The sequence below is a fragment of the Corapipo altera genome, unplaced genomic scaffold (assembly GCF_003945725.1).
Source record: "Corapipo altera isolate COAL_440 unplaced genomic scaffold, ASM394572v1 1b, whole genome shotgun sequence".
Lineage (NCBI taxonomy): Eukaryota > Metazoa > Chordata > Aves > Passeriformes > Pipridae > Corapipo > Corapipo altera.
Window position 1 is genome coordinate 1,081,317 of NW_020884881.1, and position 19,929 is coordinate 1,101,245.

At 37.4% G+C, this 19,929-nt stretch overlaps 1 protein-coding gene across 1 annotated transcript in view; it reads right to left on the reverse strand.

The window, feature by feature from the left end:
- Nucleotides 1-14,412: 14,412 nt before the first annotated feature.
- The window catches only part of ATP6AP1 (ATPase H+ transporting accessory protein 1), a 46,191-nt gene continuing 40,674 nt past the window's right edge, over nucleotides 14,413-19,929 (reverse strand). Inside the window, exon 10 of the mRNA XM_027639904.1 lies at nucleotides 14,413-15,627. Coding sequence (XP_027495705.1) covers nucleotides 15,418-15,627 — 210 coding nt within the window. The 3' untranslated portion in view covers nucleotides 14,413-15,417. The remainder of the gene's footprint in view (nucleotides 15,628-19,929) is intronic.

Consider the following 19,929-nt stretch of genomic DNA (forward strand, 5'->3'; position numbering starts at 1 on the left):
GAGCTGACAATGGACTGCCAATACATTGCAGTAAAACCATAGTTTATAGAAAACACATGCTGTATTTGAAACACAAACGTATATAAAAATCAAACTTACAACACAGCAACATGAGCAACTATTTGTAATACTCAAAGTTTCTTATAAACTCTGCTATTCTAAAGGTAAATAGAATTTGTAAGGTAGTAAACTATATAAGTATAAACATTTATACTTAAAAGTAACATTTATACTCATAAACTCATTTATACATTTATACTCACAAACTTTATAAGTATAAAACATTTAACACTTAAGGCAGGGTTTGCTAAGATTATGTAGAGGCCACAGAGTGTACGCCTAGTAAATAACAGGAAAGAATTCTTTGTTAAAACTTCTTAGTAATCTTCACTAATGTACATTTCTGTTTGTCTTCTCACACCCTTATCACAACCAAAGGGCTTCCTTTTTTTCTTTTTCTTTTGAATGGAGAGGGAAGGGAAGTACCTTATGTTTGTTTATATCTCTTTTGCTATAGATTCTGAATTATTAGTTCTTTTTTGTTACAGCTTATACGCATATCCAAGGAGCTTACATTAATCAACTCTTAGTCAGTGTTGTCAACAAACTCACTAAAATATCCACCAAAACCAAACAAAAAAAGATGAGATAAATACAATCAAAGCAAATCCATTTAGAAGGTGAATGACCATTCGTGGTATTCACTCAGCTCTAGTTATTACACATATCTTTTCCTGCCTCTGGGTAGTGAGCTAAGCTTTGTTCTCAGTATCTGAAGCAACTTTTTCACAGGAAGAATGAAGTTTTCCAATGTTTCCTTTTTTCAACTCACTTTTGTCGTATCCTATCATTTCTGTCTCTCTACTCTCTTTCCTTTCTATCTGCTCCTCCATGGACTTGCTGGCAGGCTAAATTATAGAAAAATCATAATTAAAAATTATTCCTTTCCCTGCTTCACAGAACACAGTCCTTACACTCAAGTCATTTCACCACAGTGAGAACTTTTTTCATAGTCAGGCAAACAATATTACCTCAGGAGAAAGGGTGAAGTTTTCAAACCTGGCTTTTAAAAGGACTCTGCTTCCTTAACTTGTTGAAAATCTTCAGGCTTTACAAAAATTGAATCCTCCATGTCATTTGTCTCTAACCGCAGTACAAAAACATCCTAATAACTTTCATTCATACCTCAGATAATGAAATATAACTATTAGTATTGTGGTCCTGAGGTTCTAATGTTTACCAGGCTTGAAGGATTACTTGCTTAAAGGGTGTTTGAAGGAGAAGGACAAATTTCTCCTACAAGAAGAGCAAGGGGTTAAGTGTATCTCATTTTTTCCACTTGGAATTTTAAAAAATCTTTTGAATACAAGACTGCTTACAGAGCTGCTCCTAATTTTTTTCCAGTTCACATACAATTAAGAAGTTAGAATATTTCTCTAATTTCAGCAAATTGTATAAGGAAACAATATGTGTTGGATGTCTACGGATCTCATTCTATTACTGCCAAGGAAAACCACCGTGAGAGAATAGAAGAAAATAAAATGTTTGGGACACATGAAACTGTGAAAGTTGTTCCTAACATCAAAACCAATTAGATAGTAGAGCCGATATTCAGGGAGGTTATGGGAGTGCTAGGTGGAAGCAAGGTCTGAGGACAGACTAAATGGTGGTAAGACTATGACAATGACACAACAAGTTTTTGCTGTGGCTCTGCGTGTATCTGGGTGTAGCAATGCGAAAGCAGAGACAGTGTCTCTGTGTCTAAGTGACAACAAGGTGTGTGGGTTGAAGTTCCACCTGAATATGAGGAAGAACTTTTTATTCTATGGGTGACTGCACACTGGAACAGATTGCTTATCTGGATGCGATCCTGTGTGCTGTGGTCTGGGATGACCCTGCTTGAGCAGGGAGGTTGGACCACTGTGGTCCCTTCTGATCTGACCTATTCTGTGATTCTAGTAGATATACATCTATTTATCTATCTCTCAAACCTAAAGGAAGATGGATTTTCATACTTTTTGCCCGTCTCAGAGTGGGAAAAGATTGGAATTTTTGAAAACTGAGATTTTACAACTTACTTTTTGGTTAAAGAAAAGGGTAAAAAACACTTCTTGCATAATTGCCTTTGCAAAGAAAGAAATATGTTGCCCCTCAAACATAATAGCGATGGTTTACTGCTTAGCAGCTGGGTGGAGTTGGATTCGGTCATCTCCTACCCTATTCCTGTTTCAATAAAATCTTTCCTACTAACCTTTTGGCTAGACAAACAGGTGGTTTGCCTTTTGATGAGGGAGACAACAAGCAAACCCCTCTCATCTCTCACTCAAAATCTCCCTTCTTACAGAATATGGGAAAAGGAAAACAAAACATAGCAAACTGAAACTTTATCAACTGTTCGTTCACACCACTGTGAGGGAGAAAAATTCTCTTTGTTGCCTAAAAGCCTTTACAATTGCCTTTCACTATGTAAATTGATGTCATTTTAACTAAGAATGTTTAAAATTATCTCTACAAAACCAAAACACTGAAGCTTTAGAAGTTTTTCCCTATTTTTTTCATTAATTTCCCAGTAGCTTTATTTGAATTGTTAAAGACAAAAATTGTTAGAAGTTGTTTGAGTTATTAGATTCTCAAATACATCCACATACATGCAATTATTGTAACAATGTTATTTAAATAATGAGTTTAGAATTTTAAACATCCCCATTTTTGTTAATCAATACATTCAAACATTCTCAAAATATGCATAATGTCAACAAAAGTGCAAAATAGCTGCTTGTAAGTCACAACTGCCTATGAGACTGAATGTGTAAACCTACATTAACACTTCTTCAAAACAGGAATAATCACAAAGAAACAATAAATGATAAAACAGAACCAAAAGAAACACACAAACAGTAACCAATACAAACCCAAAACTCCATGATTTAAATAGAAACACAATAAAGGGTTTAAATATGCCTGTGTGAGGAGAGAATGAAACGGTGGCCACCGGGATGTGAATGGGAAAGTTGTGTGGAGATATGTATGTGTGCGTGAACCCTAATACACTTTATGGAAAGATACTTTAAACACTCATTCAACAACACTACTTCAAACACAACATCCACAACCTAACACATTTCCTTTACAAATAAAGATGATACCTTTACCCAATTATGCAAAAATCACCCTCAGATAAAAGGTTTTACACATCTACAAACCCTGGGTAATTTAAGGTTGCTTGGAATATTGCATGAACCAATAAAGTTATCAACAGTTCAATAAAGGCCTTATCATGATAGGCCCTAGTTTTTATAGATAATTAAGATAAGTTTGTTTATGTTAAAAATGTTTAAAAAGTGTACTGTTTTACAGCTTGTTAATTATATAAGGAAAGGGAAATTGTGGCAGGAAGTATGTTGCAAGGCATTATGGGAGATGTAGTCTTTGGTACTCTCACGCATGCTCAGTAGAGTGCTTGGATGTTATTGGTTGAAGGATAATGTGACACGTTTAAACGCTGTATTTAAACTGCGGTTCTTTGCAGTAAAGTTAATTCTGCTCTGGCGCTCGATGGTGTCAGCAGTGGGCTTTGTGAAGCAACAAGCACCTCAGGAGACTATGAATGTGGTACTTTATTCTATGTTCTTATTATCTTGATGCAGTCATTCGGCAAAATATGATGCAATGATAAAATAAGAAGATAAAATTTCAGTATTTGTCAATTATTTGAATATCAGGGCACTTGTTCTTCCCAGATCTTTCTAGGAATGCTGAACACAAATATCCCCAAGCAAAAGCAGACAGAACAGTAATTTTATGAAGAACTATAAAGGCTTGCTATGCTTCTCAAGAGCCAGTTAAAAAAACAGCTGGTGGAGAGGACAACAAAAGAACCCCAAGAACCATGATTCATCACTCACAAATACTTTCATATTGCTTCATATTGAATCACAAACAAGGATGTAACTTGTTACAGATTCCTTTGAGTTCTGGGAATTGTTGTTTCCAGCCACTAAATTTTCACCAACAAAACAAGCTGGAAAACCTTTTCCCTCCAGAGAACTGTTCAACTTAGATAACACTATGGAATGGGATACAAGTTATTAAATCCACTGAAGTAACTTAGCTAAATTAGTTACGATCAAGGTTTATGTTCTCTTAGGACTTTATTTAATCAGCCTCATCTCTGTGCTAAATTATTTATATTACAGTCTGGCCTACAAAACTCAAACTGAAGTTGCAAACACATTGCATTGAAGGTTTAATGTCCAGTTTCCTTCTAACTTGAAATCTTGTCTTTATCTTGAAAAGGAAGAAATAAAAATCAAACCCTGCAATAAAACAACCACAATAATATTAAAAGTTTCTTTTAATTTACTCCAATGAAACAAATCTTGCTTTACCACTACAATAAGTGAGAGGGAAATTAGGACAGCTGTCAAGAGTCGAAGTACCATTTAGTCTAAAATAAAAACTTCTTCTTTTCCAGTTTCTTTTAAATTAAAGCTGTTTCACTGGCACAAAAGAAATAATGGTTCAGATCCTCTACCTGAAAAAAGCAGATGCTCAGCCATAAAAAGAATCACAGAAGACTTTGCAGTTGCTCAGCATCATTTACCTGAGCATCTCATGGCACATCTCAGTGCTTCACCATTTTACTGAGGCAGAAATCAAGGCATGTGGAGAGGAAGGTCTACAATTTTGAAAGCAGCCTGTAGCTTTGAGTGCTTCCATGTTAGGAGGGTTAGCTTTCAACAAAGTTTATTGCCAGTGTCTGAAAATTTAGGTTCAACTGGCATAATGTTTACTGCATTACACATCTGCTTTTATTAACCAGGCTGGTGTTTGAGGGCCTTTACTTCACCTCTTCGTCTAAATTCCAAGTACAGGTATCGTAAAATTGTGTCCAAAATTTGAGACTGATGATTTACCATGAAATGACTGTTGTAGTTTAACTCCAGCCAACAACCAAGCCCCATACAGGCACTCACTCACCCTGCAGCCAATAGGATCAGGGAGAGAATCAGAAGGGTAAAAGCCAGAAAACTCATGGGTTGAGATAAAGACAGTTTAATAGGGAAAGCAAAAAATGTGCCCACAAGCAAAGCAAACCAAGGAATTCATTGCTTCTCATGGGCAGGTAGGTGTTCAGTCATCTCTGGGAGACCAGGGTCCCATCAAACATAACAGTTACTTGAGAAGACAGACACCACCACTTCAAACATCTTCCGTTTCCTCCTTCCCCCCTCTTTATATACTGAGCATGGTGTCATATGGTCTGGAACATCCCTTTGGTCAGTTGGGATCACCTATCTTGGTGGTGTCTTCCCTCAGCCTTGCATGCATCCCCAACTTCCTTGCCAGTGTGGCTGTACAAAAAACATAAAAGGCCTTGGCTCTGTGTAAGCGCTGCTTAGCAATTACAAAACGTCTGTATATTATCAACCCCATGTTCAGCACAAATCCAAAACATAGCCCCATACCAGCCACTGTAAACAACATTAAGTCTACCCCAGCTGAAACCAGCACAATGACATATTGTAAATTGCCAATAGACTGAATGATGGTCAGAAAAAATGGATATCTGTAGTTCTGAACTCTACGTAATTTTGTCTCCTCTCTCCAAGTCTTCTAATGTACTTGCAAACCTCCTCTTCAAAGAATTATATTGAGGAGCTTAATATTTCAAGATCTAAAGAAAATTAAAGATAAAGTATTTTATCTCAAGTGTCTGCTTCATATGGAGTAAATTAGAAAAGCAATATGAAATAGTAATGCTAGGGATGAACATCAAACCACACTATGAACATCGGTCAGTGACACCTACATCCACTCTGGACCAAACATTACAGCTCAGTACGGATTTCTGCAAAAGGAATGAAATTGCAGCCTCCTATCATGTTTCTTACAGTATAAACTGAGATTCTTCAAGACGTGGTATAAAAACGCATACTTATACAGACAATTTTTGAGGATCAGCAAATTATTTTATTTACTCCTAAAGCTGCTTAGGAAAGGGTCATGGCAAGCTCTGGGGCAATTACCAGACTATGCAAGGGTAGGAGCAAGAGCAGAAGGATAAGTCCTAGAGCTCACATGTCTGACTGTCAACCTTCTCAATTGGTTTGCATCACTAAATGGGAGAATAACCAAAAAATTATTTGGCTAACATGGCACTTCATTCCTTTCAGAAATCAAAATTCACGTTCCAATCTGACACTCCCTACTTTGTCTGCTAAAAAATTACCAAATCTCACTGCTAACTCCTTGTTCTGCTCAGAGTGAAGGGTGTGCTGTGAGAGATATGACAGAAACACTCTTCAAGAATAATTGGTACATCTAAGTGGTACACTTCTAGCAACAAACTTAATTAAAGTTAAAGTTTTAAAAGTTCAAGCTTCACTTATGGAGCTACTTAACCAGTTCCTTACATCTTTAACTGACTGCCATTTGCATGAAGTGAAGAATAAAGCCTGTTGTTTTTGGTGCTTTGCTACTAGAGATGTAGGAGAGAAGATTTTGTGAATGAAACAAAATGAATTTGTTTGTATTGTAACCTTTCCTTTTCCTGCAGGATGTGTAAGTCTGATGATAAGCCTTTTGACACATGGGCACTGTAGCTCTCTCTGGAGCTGCCAGTGTGAGCCAGCCAGAGGAAATGGAGGAAGTGATGCTCGTAACACAAGGAGTCAAGGAGTAGTCTTTTCCTCTCTCTGCAGTGACCAGATCTAACTTAAACTGGGTATATAAGGGGTTTGCCTTATAAGGAGGTTCGCAATCCTGTCACTTAGCCACGTGCTTTATTGACCTCTAACTAAGTAGACCATGCAGTGGGTTATGCTGCATTCCTAAGATCAGGTCAAATCTGAAGCCCACAGAAGAAGACAGAAAAAATTCCAATGCCTTCAAACTAGATAATCGTTTCCAAATTTTGCAACCCTTAAATACACTTATCATCACAGGGCACCTGCTGGTTTGTGTGGGCAGAGGAAAGTAGGGGGCACCACACTGTGCTGGCACATCCCCTGACATTACAAAAACAAGGGATGCCTGACACCTGAAGGAAATCAATGCCAATTTGCTCATAACTGCTTGGCAGAACAGCAATTACTTCACTGATTAAATAATTGGTTAACTAACAGATAAAAATCAAAAGTTAAAGGTAACTTCATAGTGTTACTATGTAAATTTTTTTCTATTCTGTTTTCAAGTTGTTATGTGTTCTGGGAAAGTCCCACTTTGTCTCTCAAAGCCTATTGCAGTGGAAGTGATTAAAATATCACACTCTAGCCTCTATTTCCAAAACAAATAAGCAGCTTTTCTCTCTGGCAAGGACTGTAAATGGGCCTTGTGCCGCTCTCAGGTACTCATTGCACTTGCCAAATGCTTTTAAGCACAGAGCTCAGATCTAAGCAATTGGGTCACCAGACAGGAAGGACCAGCTAGAAGGTGATGTCGTGTGTAGGCAGAAGGGGGATGTTCTCGAGTTTCAGACTTCAGAGTATTTCCAAATCAGACCAGGTCAACCCTCACTTCTGCTGCTTACTCACAAGCACATTCACTTCAAACATGGAGAAAAGAGCTAAAAATGTGAGTTTCAACTCAGGCAAAGCTTAAAGTCAGACATCCAGGTGGACAGCATAGCTTCATGAAGCAATAGAAGGGTCAATATTCAGCTGCCAAACCACTTTTACCTGCTAGGGAGCGTGATAATACCTTGTCTTTTTGGAGAAGAGGTGTCAGGAGCACCACGCTGCAGAGGAGAGAGACATAAATCCATATCATCTTTGCATTAGCTCTCAGTTTTTGGGGAATAACTGCTAATTTTAGTGTCTTGGCCAGACCATATGGCCTACATGTCATTTCAGATATAGGGTGTGCTCTTCACTTAATAGACAACATGCTGTAGCACACGAGTAAATAGAGGCTATATTCTGACAAAAAAGCTGCAGTTTTACATACATATGAACCAATTTCCATCAATACATCTTGATTTTGAGACCTTTTCTCTATCAGAGGCTTGTATTAATATTTGGTGTGAGCTGACTACCACCACAGCACCACAGTAGAGTGACATTACAAAGTTCCTTAAGAGAAATATCTAATAGATAATTGTTTAACATTGGACTTAATATCTAAAGGGAAAATATCATCCTCCTTCTAAATACATTAAATCAATAATATGCAATGACAATAATGAAATTATTTCACTTAGAACACTAATGGCAGTCATCATATCTCTTGTGAGTGCCCTTTAGACTCTCTTTCCTACAAAGGGTGCAAAGGGCTGGAGTACAGATTCCACAGCAGCTGAAGTGTGCTAACACTTGGAGACAGGAGTCCCTATATATTACACTAGCAGAGAAGGGCACAAGCTATAATCTTTATCACTACATAATTTCCAGATACAGCTTTTTCCATAAACAGCTTTTAGAATCAGAGTCCCATTGCACAGGAGCTGAATCCAGCCTTGGATTTGCAGAGGATGCATACACTGCTGATTAGACAAGGGACAGATTTACTTAATGAGTAACATGTAATCTTATTGAATCTTTGAAGTGAAACCTTTGGCTGTTCCAGATGAAAACAAAGACCCAACTGAAGGAGGTTCTCACCTTTCTGATAACGTAAAGTGGTAAAAGTGACTGGCTCAAGTGTTAAACATGAGTTTCATAATAAATAGGAAATAGTAATTCATTAGGCAAAAACCTGTATCTTTCTTAATTTTTGGACACCAATTTTATATAGGGAAGATTTTCATAGAATTCAGAAAACTGGTCATTAATCTAAAACAGGCTCATTTACCTGTTGTCAGAAGCGTGTTTAGCACAGCAATCTATGACCACTAAGCCCTTTCTGCACCCTAGAACTTCAGAGTGCTATAAAAGCAATTATAGCAGAAATGGATTCAAAATACATCAGAATATGAGCAAACTATAAATTCCCTGATATATTCAATAAAGAATCTTTTGTGCTATTTAAGAAAAAAGAAAACAAAACAAAACAAAACACCTCCATACTAATTTCCCTCCATTTAAGTATCTGTTAGTCAATTTTAGACCACAGAAATTGGTAGCAGTAAGCCATTTAGACTTTAGACCAAGTCAGGTCTAAATTCTGACCTCAAAACCAGTCTGTACACCAACAAAAATGATGTGAAATTCTAAATCAATGAAAACTGATGCAATTGCTCCACTCTTGCTGTGTAAGTACATATCCATGAAAGCTCTACAAGCAAAAGCAATCATCTGTTTTGTAACTGTAATACTAATTAGTTATAAGAAGATTTTTCTACTCAGAATTCAACTTTCTGTTTCAAAAACTCTGGGATACAATTCTGACACTTCATGCAGGCAGTAAGATAAATGTGGTACCGCTGCAGGGTTCCCTCCTCCCACTCCCTTTCAGCTACCTCAGAGTTTCTGGAGGGCAGCCAAAGCAGTGACTCCTGCCTTAGTTTGCAGACAGCCCCGAAGTGTCATTCTGGGAGAGAAAGCTGAAGACTTGGGCAACTTTCCAAGACAGCCCAGCATCACAGGTGTGCACCTCCACTGGAAATGGCAGGGCCCTTTGTTGCCAGCCTTGCTTTTCCAGGCAAGGGCTCTGGCAAACACTTAGAGGTGCAAAGACCCTCACTATTGGGGAAAAGAGGATGATCTGTATTGCCTTTCCTCTTCCACATTTTTCCTCTTTTCCTTTAAAGAGATGGGTCGAGACTGTTGAGGGCCTAGGACATCCCTGATCAATAGCAGTCTGAAAGATACAGAACAAAAAAAAGGTGGCCAGAGATGGATCTTGATGCTCTCTGTCTATCTTCTGCCATGGACAGTCTAGGGGTCTTTGTAGGAGGATATGAAATAGAACACTCCTGAACTTGTCCTGGCACAGGTTATTATCTGAAATGTGTTGATGCACACACAGATAGAAAACACGTTCCCTAAAATGGAGATGGTCCTGCCTCTCAGGTTGTCAGTAATGTGGTCTTTGATCCTGACAAGGCACTTGGCTATTTGCATGCTTTGGTTTCCTGCTTTGACAGCTATAATAAAAATCCTTCCCCAATATTGCTATAATATTTTAAGATATCAGTGGTTGTAGCTATCTGCTTTGCTCCTCTGCCAGGATTTTATTACTCAGCAGCAGGAATGACAGACCTAGACAAACATCTGTAGCTCAGCTACTCTAGTGCAAAATATTATATCTTTGGTGGGAAAACGGAGCACAGCAGTGTGGATTTAACAACAGCTGAAGCACAGGTATACATGAATGAAAGGCAGGGTAGATAGGGACGGTAGTATCTTAAATCAAGCCAGTACAGTGAAAGATGTCAGTTAAATAGCTAAAGTGATCACTCTGCTATCTATATATATCCATATTTATCCAGAATAAATATGATATACAAAATTATAATTCAAGCATTCTATCAGAAAGTCCTTAACTTATCCATCTTCCTAAATGACTTTCATGAGAGCATCTGTTGGGAGGGTTTTTTATGTTGCAAATATTGCTTTTGTACAGTTTTCATTAACTAAAGATAGTTGCATATGATGTCATGGAGACTGTACACCATTCATTTTATGTTGCTTCTACACAGCTAGTTAAAGAAGTATTAAGACAGATTAAAATGGGTTTCCCGGTCTTCCACTGGACATCCACATTGATATTTGCAAAGCAGAAAATATACAATCATTCAGTAAACTATCTTCCATTATGGCAACAATGAATAACACATAAAACAGTCTAAAACTAAGCTCTACTATAATAATTCAAGAACATACCAGCTCCAGGAGTTACACAGAAGTCCAGATAATCTGGAGCAGGGAAAGTGTGTTCACACTAGAGGTACACAAATAGTACACAAATAGTTGTGGTGAAGAGAAGGAAGCCACTTCATTTGTGGGACATCAATAGCAGCCTATCTGCTCTTGGGTTCAGTCACTGTTGTAAATCTCCTTTCCACCTACACATGTAGGAAGATTAAGAAAGACACCCACATTGTGGCAATGAGAGGCTACTTGCTTAGGGAACCACCCCTTGGCAAGATCTTGTTGCCTTTTTTCTTTCCTCCCCTCTCCTCAACAATTTTTAAGGCTGAAATCTGAGTCCTGAAGACATTGTTCTTTTCTCTTTGATCTTGCATTAGGTTTGATAGGGAATGGACTAATCCGAGAGTAGAACCTTTATTAGCAAACTGAAGATCAGGTTTCTTCACTGAAGATGTTAGACACTACAGGGTTTTATGGCATTTGTGCAGACTGAAGACATTGTTTTAATTTTTTTTTTCCTCACCATTCAACCTATTTTAATTTAATTCTGTAAGTCTGTTTTGCCCACAATGGTAACTGGTAAGTGGTGTCCCTGTCTTAATCTTGACCCACAAGATTCTGCATCTTATTTTCATCCCCTGTTGAAGAAGAGGAGTGAGACAGTAGCCAAATGGGCATCTGACAGCCAACAAAAGTCAACCCTCCACAGGATGCAAGAGATAAAAACAGCCTTCAGAGAAAGGAATCCCTGGCCCTCCTGTGTGGGCTGTCTCATCCTCTTGTGCAGTGTAAGGGTAAAATTGTCACTATACTTGACCCCACAGTCATCACCATGTACTGAGACTACTGCTGGGCTGTTTTCAATTTTTTTCCAGCACTGACCATTATCCAACACTCAGGCTTCTTTTATCTATGATTATCTTAGGAGTTAGCTTTTCATGGTCACTTTATTTTCAGCATCTAGTTTCTCCTGCTTGACCTCAGTTTATACTAAATAATTACAGAATCCTCTAATGCTTGGGCATCACCTAATAATTCAGCTGATTTAGATTTGCATATTATTTAATTATTAGTCACACAGAAGGAAAGGAGGAGCCAATTACTTCATTGAGTTTTCCCTTGCAGATGGAATGACTTACCTTCTTCCTTTACTGCCTACATAAAAATACTATTTTTGGACTATTTCTATTAAAACTCTCTTTAAGTAATTTCAGGGATTCTAGATGATTTGTGAAATAAGTAATTTTACAGGCAGAGAAACCAACAGATCAGGACACAGAGCAAACCTGCATCAGAACAGGATGTTCAGATTCTAGCTTCATCCCAGCTACCCCTTCCAACAAATGATTATTCCTGAATTTTGTGATGAAATACCTTAACCTATACCTTCAGTATTTTTGCGTTTAGATTTGGGATTTCTCTGGTTTTGATCTTGATTCTTCAAAGTTACATCTATTTTTTCAAGTTATGTCATAGTTTTTTGATATTTTCTGATATTTTCTTAATAAAATTTCATTTATTTATATATTTGAAAAAAAAAAAGCTTCTTCTTTTCTAACTCATGCTTTACCCATAATCTCCTCCATTTTTTTTTATTTTTTTTTTTAATTGGAATAGAAATAAGCTAGCACTCACAGAGGTCAATACTTCTAATAAATTCAATGAGCTCTGATTAAAAGTTCCAAAGGCTCACGCTTTCCAGACAGAGCTCATATTCTGTCTGGAACAGCTCCCAGATCAGGCATGTTTTAACAAGTACACCTATGATTGAGCTGAATTGTGGAATCAGAAGTACGCAGAGCTGGAAAGCCCCTGACAGTTTTTTCACTTCATTCAGAAAGAGAAACAAAGAAAGACAGGGGTCAAATCCTCCTAGAATTTCCTGAGACCCAGTCCTATTTTAGAAGAAGAGATCCAACACTGCTAAAATAAATGATCAGTTTTCTGTCTTCAGCCACAGGGCAGTGTGATATACTGCTACAGGGGTCTGAACGGTCATGGGGACTCCAGCAGCACACATGGCCCTCTGAGGTGCTGTATTGGTGTCTGTGTCCAGGTTTTGGCAGCAGGGGTGGCCTCTGTGAGAAGAGGCCAGAGGTGTGAGATGTGTCTGACAGCAAGCCAAGGTCAACTCCCCCCATGTGGACAGAGAGCAGTTGATCCTCTTCTAAGATGGACTGGTCATTGTGTCCAAAGTCCTGTCCACATGGCCCCAAGGATAGCTAGAGCTGTAGACAGTTCCTTTCTTTTTCACACTTTCCCAGCACAGATGTCACAAAGATAACCCTACCACATGAAGGGCTACAAAATGTGGTTTGATCTTTCTGTAACAAGGATATCCCAACTCACTACGGAAACAGGCTATATGCCTCCACAGACCCTACTTGCCAAAGCATTCATGGTATCATTTTTGTCAGAGAAGATAGAAAGAAAAAGCTTTTCTCCATTAAAAATGCCTTCCCCTTCATCCTGGCATGTGTAACATCAAACACAGCAAACAGCTCTTCTGGAACATGCTTATGTTTTCCCCATGGTACAGGGTATATGAAACTGTTTTCTTCTCCTCTTCTCCAGAGTCCATCCCAGGCAAGTAAGAGAGGATATAAATATTTCCAGTGCCATACTACAGTCAGGACACTGTGCACTCTCCTAGCATCCACCAGGTTCAAGAGAAAGCTGAACAAATTCATGGGCTATAACTTTTCCCAGAGTTATTATACACAAAGGCAGCTTCTGGCTGAGGAAGTACCTGAGCTTGGGAGAACCTGAGTACCTGAGAATGGGAAAACATCTGCAGGAAGTACTACTAGATGCTCACCATACTTATACCCTGGCTGGAGATAGTATCCTGAGCTGGATGGCCTTGTAAAGCTTTTCTTCAGTTCTTATATATCACCGTTGTTGAACAAAATCTAATTTTGTTCCAAATTTTTTCGAAGCTAGATAAAGATCATAAGAAAGCTGTCTTCCACAAACCACATCCTTTGTAATAGCCATTCTCTCTTCTAGCCATCAGTTGCATGACTATTATGCCAATTTTCAGTTGTCTTATTCATGCAACTTGCTTTGAAAGGAGAATTAATAAAACAAGTCCAGTGGTCTCCTGGCAACTAATTTTTGCAAAGAAAACATGCCTTTCTAACACAGAGGTTTTGTGTAGATCAAATGCATTACTGAGTTTCTGAAAAACATTTGAGAAAAATATTACAGCAGAGGAGACACCTCTGGTAGTTACATGATAGCTTTCCTTTTGTTTTCCAGGTCAGGACTGAACAATTCAGGAGGAATAGCTTCAGACAGCATTTAATTTACCTTTTGGACTGCATAATAAAAATGTGACATCCAGAAACAATGGATAGAAACTGTGGTCTGTCTAATTAAATAGTTGATTCTAAATGTCTTTCCAGTGTATCATTCTACTATGACATGGATCAAGATCAGAAAAGTTAGAATTTTTCTCATGTGACAAAGGTAATTTTGTCAAAATGATATTTTTTGGGTTTTTATCTACTAATTGAACATACACAGTCATAACAAAATGTTCCAGAAGGAAGAATAATGATGTTGTTATTACCATTTTTTACAATTTTACCATTGCTCTTTTACTATTTCCTAGTTCTTTATAGTATTTAGTAATTCACTCCACAGTCAGATTGTCCAGTGAGAAGATCCAGTGTCTTTATTAATTGCAGAATAATACAGCATACTGTGAAAGTTTTTGGGTTTCTGGAATCACTGAGATGACCATAACATTCTCAGACTTAAATAGTACATTAGCACAGTACTTCTAGTAATGTTATATAATATTATTTTCTTTCTTTGTATGAACTTTACTCCAAAGATACCTGGAAAAGGCGAGGTGCTACGAACATTACCTTAACTCTGTTAAGATGCTGTCTGCACTGGCACATTGAATCGTAGTAGGTTCTGAACTTGAAAAGTTGCATTCATTGCCATAACACCAAGTTTAATTTTGTGATCAGTTTGGACAAGATGTCCATGGTTAAAACAAAGGAGTCAGTAATTACTCCACATAACTCTCACAAGCATAAGAAAACATTAGAGGGAAGCTAGGCCTTCATCTGCCCATTCTTCTTTGTGATACCACATCTGAACAAAGTGATGTATTTTTAAAAGATTCTCAAGACCATTTAGTTAATGACTTACTAGCTTTATTAGTTCTGTACATTTCTGGATGATTTACTCAAGAGAAAAAATTACAAGACACAGTTCAGCCTTTTTAAGATGTAGCATCATCATGACATACTCACTGAAGAGACTGTAGAGACATCAGTGTTTTCAATATATAGTTTCCCATCAAATAAGTTATTTATCCTTCACAATTATTTCTGTAATGATATCCTTTCTTTGCCAATAATAGTTAATCTGAAGGCAATTTTTAATCGTCTTTCTAATAACCAGAGAGAGTAACAACCTCTACAACCTCACTTCAGAACCTTAACACAGATAGTTGTTAACAAATGATGGCAATAAAAAGAAGATTTATTATTGTTTCCAAGCATAGGGATAATTTTTATATGTAGTTTAATTATCTCTTTCTGCTATGATATCTTTTTAGGTTACGCATATTATGAAGTAGAAAGGTTATAAAAAATCATAAATATCAGACTAGGAAAAGCCACAGCACCATTGAGTCAGTCCATGGTTATTCTGTCTGAGGAACTGACAGAGCCGGACCTTTGGGATCATCGAATCTGCTGTTTGTTGTGAGCTGCATGATCATATGGATTCCATAAGTCAGGATCCACAGTAAAATTAGAGATGTTACCAGGCCCATCCAGATTCCAGGAGTGAAGAAACCTGTACAGTCACTTGCATAGGAAAACTGGTTGTTTTCAATGTTGAAGCCTTGAATCTGAAAATGAAAGAAGCTAGATTAATGAGTGCAATTAAGCTTCAAGCGTCGTCCCTACTTTCAGGAAGTATGTGGTAATTACAAAAACCCACACCTTTTAATTACCAGTCATACCCTGCCCACTAAAAAGAGTGCAAACAAAATCCTCTGCGTAACAGTTTTCCAGGTCTCCTTTTCACCCAGGAAATTAAAGATGCAGAATCCATCTCTTTGGCAAGAAACAGGTTTCCCGCTTCAGAAACTTGTATTACTTTTAGAAGTAAAGTCCCAAAGGGGAAATGTGATCAGTATTCTGCATTCATTGTAGTCAAATCAGTATTCTGTATCCATGTGATCAGTATATCAGTATTTGTTGATCATCAGCTCAATGACCACTTCAGAACCAGGAAACTCAAAGCACTCAAACTCATAGAGTTAAGGCCTCCTCAGATCATGAGATTTGTTGAAATACCCTGAGAGATTTAATTAATAGCTCCTTCACCAACAAAACTCCTGGAATCTACTTTAAAACACACCTAATGAAGATGACCTTTTATGGTTGAGTTTTAGTGAAAGTTGAAGGAGAAAACAGTTGTGAAACCTTTCTTCCTCCCTTCTTTGACATCACAGACTCAAAATGGGAGGGAGGACTTGCTTTATTGAGGTATGGGATATGTGTTGTCTATTAATATGAAATCTATATAAGCTTTTCCAGCAGTTAGAAAAATCTGTTAACTCTCTGCTTTCACTGAATTCTCAGTGTCTGCCACTGACTGAGCTCCTACCATACTGTTTTCTTCAGAAAAATCAACTAATTTAGAGACATATAGCACCCAACTGTACAAAAAGTATCAACAAACTGAATGCCTTTGATATCACTAACTTTAGACATTTTGTTCAAACCAAAGGATTAGAAAACTATGAAGAAAGGCAAGACAATCCCCCCTCAACATGCATGTACATAACGACATAAACATTGATTCCTTCAGAGGGAAGGGAATCTAACTGGTTGAAGAAGAGGAAGGAAAGAATTAATCTGATCTGGTTTTGAGTCTTTCTTAAATAATTTTATAAAGAAAACTGAAGACTGGGATTCTTATGCATATACAGAATCTTTGAAATGGGTGTGTAAGGAAAGCACCACACATCATAAACCCACTGTTAAAAAGCAAAAAAAACCACACCTAAAAAACCCCCTTAAAAATTACTGTTTCCTATAAAATATTATAGAATAAAATTAACATTTAAATCACTTCTCTCATACAGTACGCAAGAAAGCAGAAGATCATGGATTTCTACTTTTATGTGTTCCCACTCCATGATTATTCTATGATTCACAACAAACTAAATGGAAAGCTTTAGTTTATGTGTGGTAATATAAGAGCTTCTACTTCTTAGGAAAGCTGTTGGTACAAACATTGAACAAATCAACTTGTGGCTTGCATACCACACTACACCAGTGAGCACTCTGGGTTTGAGTTCACTCATGGCTCAGGTGCCTAAAGTTAATGTGTACATAAATATGTCTGCTACAACCAATGTCTGTACCTTCCAGAGTGCTGATTAATAAAACCATTACTAAACACAGAACTAAGGGCTCCTTAGGTAATGTGGAGGTGAAGGAAATTTTAGAATTCAACCTTTTCTAGGCCTTTTAGAAGCATCTTCCCAAGTCAGATCATAGTAACTTACTTGCAAAGACTGTCTGCTTTCACCAAAGGTAGTCAGACTTCTGATTAAAGCAGGATTAGTGAAAACAAGCTTTTGGGCTGGATAACTGCTTGCACTGCTTTAGGAAATGCAGGTGATGGCAAAAGCCTTTGCTTGTGTGATAAACTGAGAGAATGATTCGAGCTAATTAAGAGAAAACAGTGTAAGGTCAATATGACCTGGAGAGAGAAAAGAAAAACAAATTGTAAAACTTAATTGGGCCCCTATGAAAAGAAAAAAGACAAGTTACCTCCCTTTTACCCTGTGTAGGATTTATAGTGAGAGAATTTTGTTTAGTTAGCTAGATAATAGCACCTTTCTTAAAATTTATAACTTTGCATAGATAACAAGCAAACATCTGTTGAATGTATGACCTAACAATGTGTAATGTTTATACTTATGTATCTAACATGTTTATACTCATGTGCCTAACAATGTGTAATGTTTATACTTATGTATAATGAATATTCATGTAGTAGCTGGAAATAAATGTGGAACAACTGTCTTCTTTGGGTGTGACAGGTGTTGGGAGTTGTTGGACCCCTCCCTGATCACCCAGCGCTGAATTTGCTTTTATCATATAATAAATTCTGATTGGAAATTGCCCGATTGGGTTTCTATTTGTCACACTTGTTAAGCCACTGCTTCGAACACAAATGAGAATGTGAATAGCAGTCATGAAATGTAACCTGAAAGACTTATTTACAATAAAAACAGAAAGCAGGTGATGATTTATGTCATTTGTGTTCAAAAAATGGATTGAAATTCTGGAAAACAATACGCACTTCTTATCACACTGACAAGGAATCTCTGAATCTCTTACCAGGTATACTTGGTTAAGAAAGGCTTTGCCACTTCAGATTTAGTCAGAAACACTTAATTTTATTATTTCAATCCTATTGGTTTTTTCTTTTTTTTTTTTTTTTTTTAAGTCTGGATTGTGCTTATTGAACCTTTGAGGTGAAAGATTAAATTGTACATTCTTAAAAAGCTATGTCTACTTTAAACAGGAGATTAAGAAAATGCAGGGTTATTTTATTGTTTTTCTGGAGCTTCATCATTTCTGTTGGGGTGCTAGATCACAGGTGGGAGGTAAAAATGTGACTCCGAGCAGCATTTCTACCTATAGAAAAGCTAAAAATACTTACATGTGGTTCTCTAAATTTTATGAATGTAAAAGTCTTTTGGATACAGGCCCCTGTACTGCAGAAGTTTCAAATTTAGTGTTTGGTCTAGCATTATTTGGTCTGCCTTGGTTATACAAGTCTTTATTTACTGTTAATTTTAAAAATATTTTCGAATGGAGTTTTTTCATCATTTGACCCTTGAAAAAGCCTTCAAGTAAAATATGTTGTTTTCATGGCTCTTAAGTGTACACTGAATATCTAATTTTTGAACTTAGAAATATTTTAGCCACAAACAATCCTAATATTCTTGATTTTTAATTTTTAGTAGTTTTTCTTGGGTACCAGGTGCTTCTAAACTACTGTGACACATAGTACAGAAAAACAATGCTTTTGGTAGCAGAGTCCTCTTTAACTTCATTGACAATTCTGAGAATCCTCAAAAGCCTGTGGTAGAACAGCCAACAAAAACCAAACCAAACCCAGAGAAGTTTTGGTGCTGTGAACAGCTATGAGTGGTGACATCCTAGGCTATGAGAATGCCTAGACAGCATCCCACAGAGGTTCTTTAGATAGAAGTGAATGAGCTAGCTCCAGAACTTAAATGAAAGGCTGCATCAGTTCAGCCTTGCCTTGGAACAAGCTATGCAAGGCTTCCATGCAGCTGCCATGCCCCTCTATTACTGTGATACTGTTTTCAGGACCCAGCACTGCAAAGTGCTGGGTACCAATTTGATTGGCATTGGATCCTAGTTTCTAATTCATTGCATAACACTGACATGAAAATCATGTTCCACAGTTTCAGCAACAGGATTTTGTGCTGGCTGCAACCACTGAGCACATCCCACATGCTTTTTTCACTACGCAACAGAGTTTGGGGGTTTCTAAACCTCATTCCAGAACAAACTCTGATATTGAGATCACATTTCACTACGTATCAGGGGAAAATATCTAGGAAAGTATAATCTAGTTCAGATGGAACTTGACAATGTGCCCAGATTTGTGACTTTCTGTTTTCTCACATAGCAATAAAAATTAGAACAAGACTTTTCAGATTTTGTTCCATGCTTAGGATTTGGTCAGAGAAAAAGGACTTTCTCAAGAGGAACTGTGAGTTCTGTTGTCTGAACAGTTGCTCCTTCAAATCAATAAGGAAGGTGGGAAACCTATTACTTCTGGTATTGATTAAGACCACAATGAAAGGATGCTTACTAAGGATGGAGTAAGGCCCCTAAGATTTAAGAAGGCATTAGTTTCAAAGCATATAGAAAGTCAAGGAAAAGATAAGTGTAAGAGAACACTTGTATTTTCATTGTTCATGTACTTTTATATCCCAGTCATGCAAAAGTCTAACTCCAAAGAGTTGACTAGGCAAAGCAGAGTTGCATGAACTTCGGTATTTTCAGGCCTTTCCATAAAAAATAACATCAGAAGGAATCTTCATAAGAATTGTGTGTAGTGGTACATTTTTTCTCAAAAAATTGTGAGA